Source organism: Buceros rhinoceros, unplaced genomic scaffold, assembly GCF_000710305.1.
Source record: "Buceros rhinoceros silvestris isolate BGI_N320 unplaced genomic scaffold, ASM71030v1 scaffold10525, whole genome shotgun sequence".
Lineage (NCBI taxonomy): Eukaryota > Metazoa > Chordata > Aves > Bucerotiformes > Bucerotidae > Buceros > Buceros rhinoceros.
Genome location: NW_010412273.1, coordinates 1 through 3,936, shown reverse-complemented (window position 1 = coordinate 3,936; position 3,936 = coordinate 1). Strand labels below are relative to the sequence as shown.

Sequence of the window (3,936 nt, the reverse complement as noted above, 5' to 3'; positions counted from 1 at the left end):
ACCCAAGGCGCCCGAGTCGGGGGGCACGGCCAGCCCAGCCTTCCTCCCTGCATCCTCCCTCCTGCCGCCAGCCCCGCAGCACCATCTCATTCACGTCCTCTGTGAATGAGTCACGGAGAGACTCCGCGGTCTCAGAGCAGAATGTCACATCAGCGATCCAGTCCCTGTCTCCTCTGCGTCCTGTGCAATGGCATATCCAGGCCAGGGGAACAGTGTGAAACAGCCCATCCGCTGCAAGTGTCCGCAACAGCGAATTTTCATTTTTTGCCCCACAAATTCCTGGGATTACTTGTTGCACTAACAGTATCTGCCACTCTCCCAGCAGAGCAAGATGTTCACTCGCAGTGCAGGCAGGCAAGATCACTTGATGTGAAGAAAAAGAAAAGGACTTGGATTTTCTCACCCAAGGCCACTTGATCCTGGGTGGACACAGAGCAAGGCAAAACGAGCCGGGAGATGTTCACAGGAAGCTGGAGCAGGTGCTATCGTTCTTGTCTCGGGTGAAGGGTCTGCCCAGGAAGCTCACTGAGGGCAGTGCAGCCTCGGGAAGCAAGGACATTATTAGACGGCACTGGTGAGGGATGGACAACCCGTCTCCACGTAACATCGTGTGCCGCTTACTGAGCAGGGACCGCAGGGCAGCACCGAACTTCAACAACCATCTCAGCCACAAAGGAGTTCGTTGTCTGGTGGAAGGGATCCACAGTGAGGAAACAAGGCCCTAAGCTTACTAGAAGTGAGGGAGGGGAAGGTACGATGCTCTGCATAGGTAGTTAAGTTTTTAACCGAGTATTTCCAAAGGCATTCCAATGCTTGTTAACAATACTGTCACTAACAGTGTCGTGTTCAGTCAGATGCTCCAATGATGCGTATTTGAATTGACATAATTCAGTGGGATGCAGCAATGAATAATCCCTCTGGCTCCTCTCGGTCAGCTATTTGAATGTGGGCAAGGCACCAGCTCAATGGCCAATCCAGGCACTCGCCTCAACTAACTTTATGCATCGTTTTCAGAATTAACCTTCTTGGTTTTAACTGGAGTTTTTAAAGAACAGGTTCATACTCCGCCTGGTATTAGAGTAGCTCATAAAGTCTTGCCATGCTTCTCTACTTTCTATCTTTTCTTTTGTTGAGTGGAGGCAAAAGAAAAACCACCAGACGCCAGGGGAACTAGAGGAGCCCAAGCGGCTGCAGCCGGTGATGGGAGAACCAGGCATGCTGCCTCCACGCAACTGGGACTGTGGGAGAGGCAAAGCTTGTGAAGCACATGCCGAGTTCAGTGAGCCAGGTTGACTTCACCGAACCCACCAAAAATGCCCATGCTGCCAGAGCATGCGCAACGTGGAAGTACAAACCACTGGGCGTCCGGAGCTAGGCAGCGTACGTGCCCTGTTTTATTGTCTTGCTTTCTCTCCTCCCTGCCCCCTCGATCTCCGGCACGGAACAGCAGCTCTGCCCAGGAGCACCCCGTGAGCCCTGCCGTGTTACACCCTCAGCCTCCACTCAGCAACTAAGACCCGGGTGTCTGCAACTCACAAGAGAGAAAAAGCGAGGCTTTGTGGATATTAAATATGGGTTTTCTGAGGTACAGGTACAAAAGCGGTACCCTGGAGGCTTCATGTGAAGAGCTCATTAAAGTAGGTGGTGACTGAAGTCAGCAAAAGACATGTTTTTGCTGAAGGCGAGGGTGCGTCTTCCTCCCGCAGAGAGCTGGCAGTGTCTGTGTCTAGCCCTTCCCTGTGGGGATGGGGACGGGGACTGGGCCCCTCCCCAGAGCTTTCTGCTCCCCTGCTGCAGCCTCGTGTTCCAGGGGTTGTCATGTGGCTCCGAGCACCTAGGCTAGGTTCTCGGGACATCTCATGAAATGCAGTGGGGTTTTTTGGGAGACATCTGTGCTTTGCAGCCTCTCTTCTCTGCCACCAAAACCTGCTACCAACAGGGTGTTATGAGGCACTAGAGAGTGGAGCAATCTTGGAAGCTCCAGCTTGGTGCTCCAGGTAACTCCAGCGGCTGCGGTTTGCTTGAGTCACGCTGTGTGACTCACCCCCCGTACACCATCACTGTCGCCTTCTTGTTTCTGTCTCTGACAATTCTCTCAGTAGGAGTCATGAGGTGGCACCCATTCTGTGGGATTTTTGCAGAAGGTGCCCCTTTGTTTGGGTAAATTTATTCAACAAACTGAAGAGCAGTTTAGCAGCGTGGTGTCTAGTCATCCAGTTTCCATTCCTCTTTTATTGTCAGTGAAACATCTCCAAGAGCAACTAGTTCTTCAAAGATCGTAAACTCATAATTTGACGCTGCAGCTTTGAGAGCATGGTCAGTCACCTAGCTGGAAGCCCCATGCTTTCTGTGCTGGGCTCCTCAGGGGGGCTCGTTGCTCCTTTGGAGGTGACTGAGGAGCCGGGGCTCCATCTCCCCGCTGCACAGCGAGCAGCTCAGCTGTGTGACAGCCCAGCGCCGTGAGCTTTTACACCCGCCCGGAGCATGTCGTGGGCTTGGTGAAAGGGTGCTGACCCAACTTGCCCAGGGTGATGCAGGTCTGCGAGGGGGTTATAAAGCCATGCAGGAAAAGTGAACATCTACAGACTGCTATTTTGGTTCTTTCCTTGCTCTGGATAACAGTTTCTTCAAAGAACAAACCAAAGCAGTTCACGCATGCCTTTATCAGCAGCACTTTGGCCAGCAGAATCAGGCTCACGGGGAGGTGAACTCACATTTCTGTCCAGCCTGAACGGTGTTCCATTTGACAGGAAAACACAACAGTTTTGCATCCCGTGGCCGCTGGCACACTGCCCCCAGGCAGCGGTGTGAACTCTCCTTGCGTCCCCCTGCGCCTGTCGCCTCACTGACCACCGGGAGTTCATCTCTGGTTCAGGAGGGTTGCATGGCCAACATCTTGCTCCCCTGAGAACAGTGTCTTTGCAGAGATGGTCACAGAGGACAGGTCAGGAACAGCGAATGTGTTTGCAGTAGCAGAATTTAATACATGTTAGAAAGCTTTAGCAGCAAGAAGGCACTTCTAGATTTAAAGTACTGTGTGGTTTTGGACACTTGATTTAATAAAACCCACTTTTAAAGTGTTCCCTGTTCTGAGAAAGAAAATCAATTAAACAGTGTTCATCTCTGCCTGCATGAAGAGAAAATAATTTAAATTAGGGAAGCATATTTCCCTGTCTGGGCTTCCATTCAATCAATAACACTACTTTCCTGGAGGAAGTTACAGCTCAGTACGATCAGGGACATCAGGGTTGGACTTTGACCTGTGCATACGTGCAAGAACTGGTGTGAGAGCAGTGATGAACTAGGAGGAAAGCGTTTCTGCTCACCAGTCTCTGCCTGGGACAGAGCGGTACAGTCTGTGTGATGCCAGAGAAGGGGGGAGCGGCACATCCCTTACCTTTGTGTTCAGCAGTGTGCTTCCGCGCTTTGAATCCCGCTGTTTGCATGGGCTCCTGCTCGCTGATGAACCTGTGAAACCACCTTCTTCTCAACTGCCTGAGCTCCGAGTTGCGGGACACGAGCCACCGCGGGCTGTGCTGCTGGTCCAGGGCTGGCTCCTGCAGCGCGTCCATGCCCACCAGCAGCCTGGGACCAGGGCGGGGGTTCTGCAGCATCCTAGGGTCTACAATCCCAACCCCGGCCATCCCGTCCAGCACCGGCAGAGCCTGGTTAGCAGAGGTCCCACGCGAACCTTGCTGGATAACCAAGCGGGTCCGCTGCAGCAGCAGGAGGCTGCCAGCCATCAGGTAAGCTGCTGTGAGGAAGAAAAGCAGAAACTGGGTCCGACGGAGAAACTTCTGTAGCCTGAAGAAAGCTTTGGCCATGCCCTTACTGGAACCGGGCCCTTCACGCCTCCCGACAGGCCCCCGAATCTCCGCCTGGCCGGGCACTGGTTCCTCCCGTAAGTTCAGCCCATCACTTCGGTGCCTCCTCCCC

The 3,936-nt window shown here is 53.2% G+C and overlaps 1 protein-coding gene across 1 annotated transcript in view; it reads right to left on the bottom strand.

Moving 5' to 3' along the window:
- WSCD1 (WSC domain containing 1) overlaps positions 1-3,824 on the bottom strand; it is an 18,258-nt gene extending 14,434 nt beyond the window's left edge. Inside the window, exon 1 of the mRNA XM_010136330.1 lies at positions 3,398-3,824. Within this exon, the coding sequence (XP_010134632.1) occupies positions 3,398-3,824 (427 nt within the window). The remainder of the gene's footprint in view (positions 1-3,397) is intronic.
- Positions 3,825-3,936: the final 112 nt, after the last annotated feature.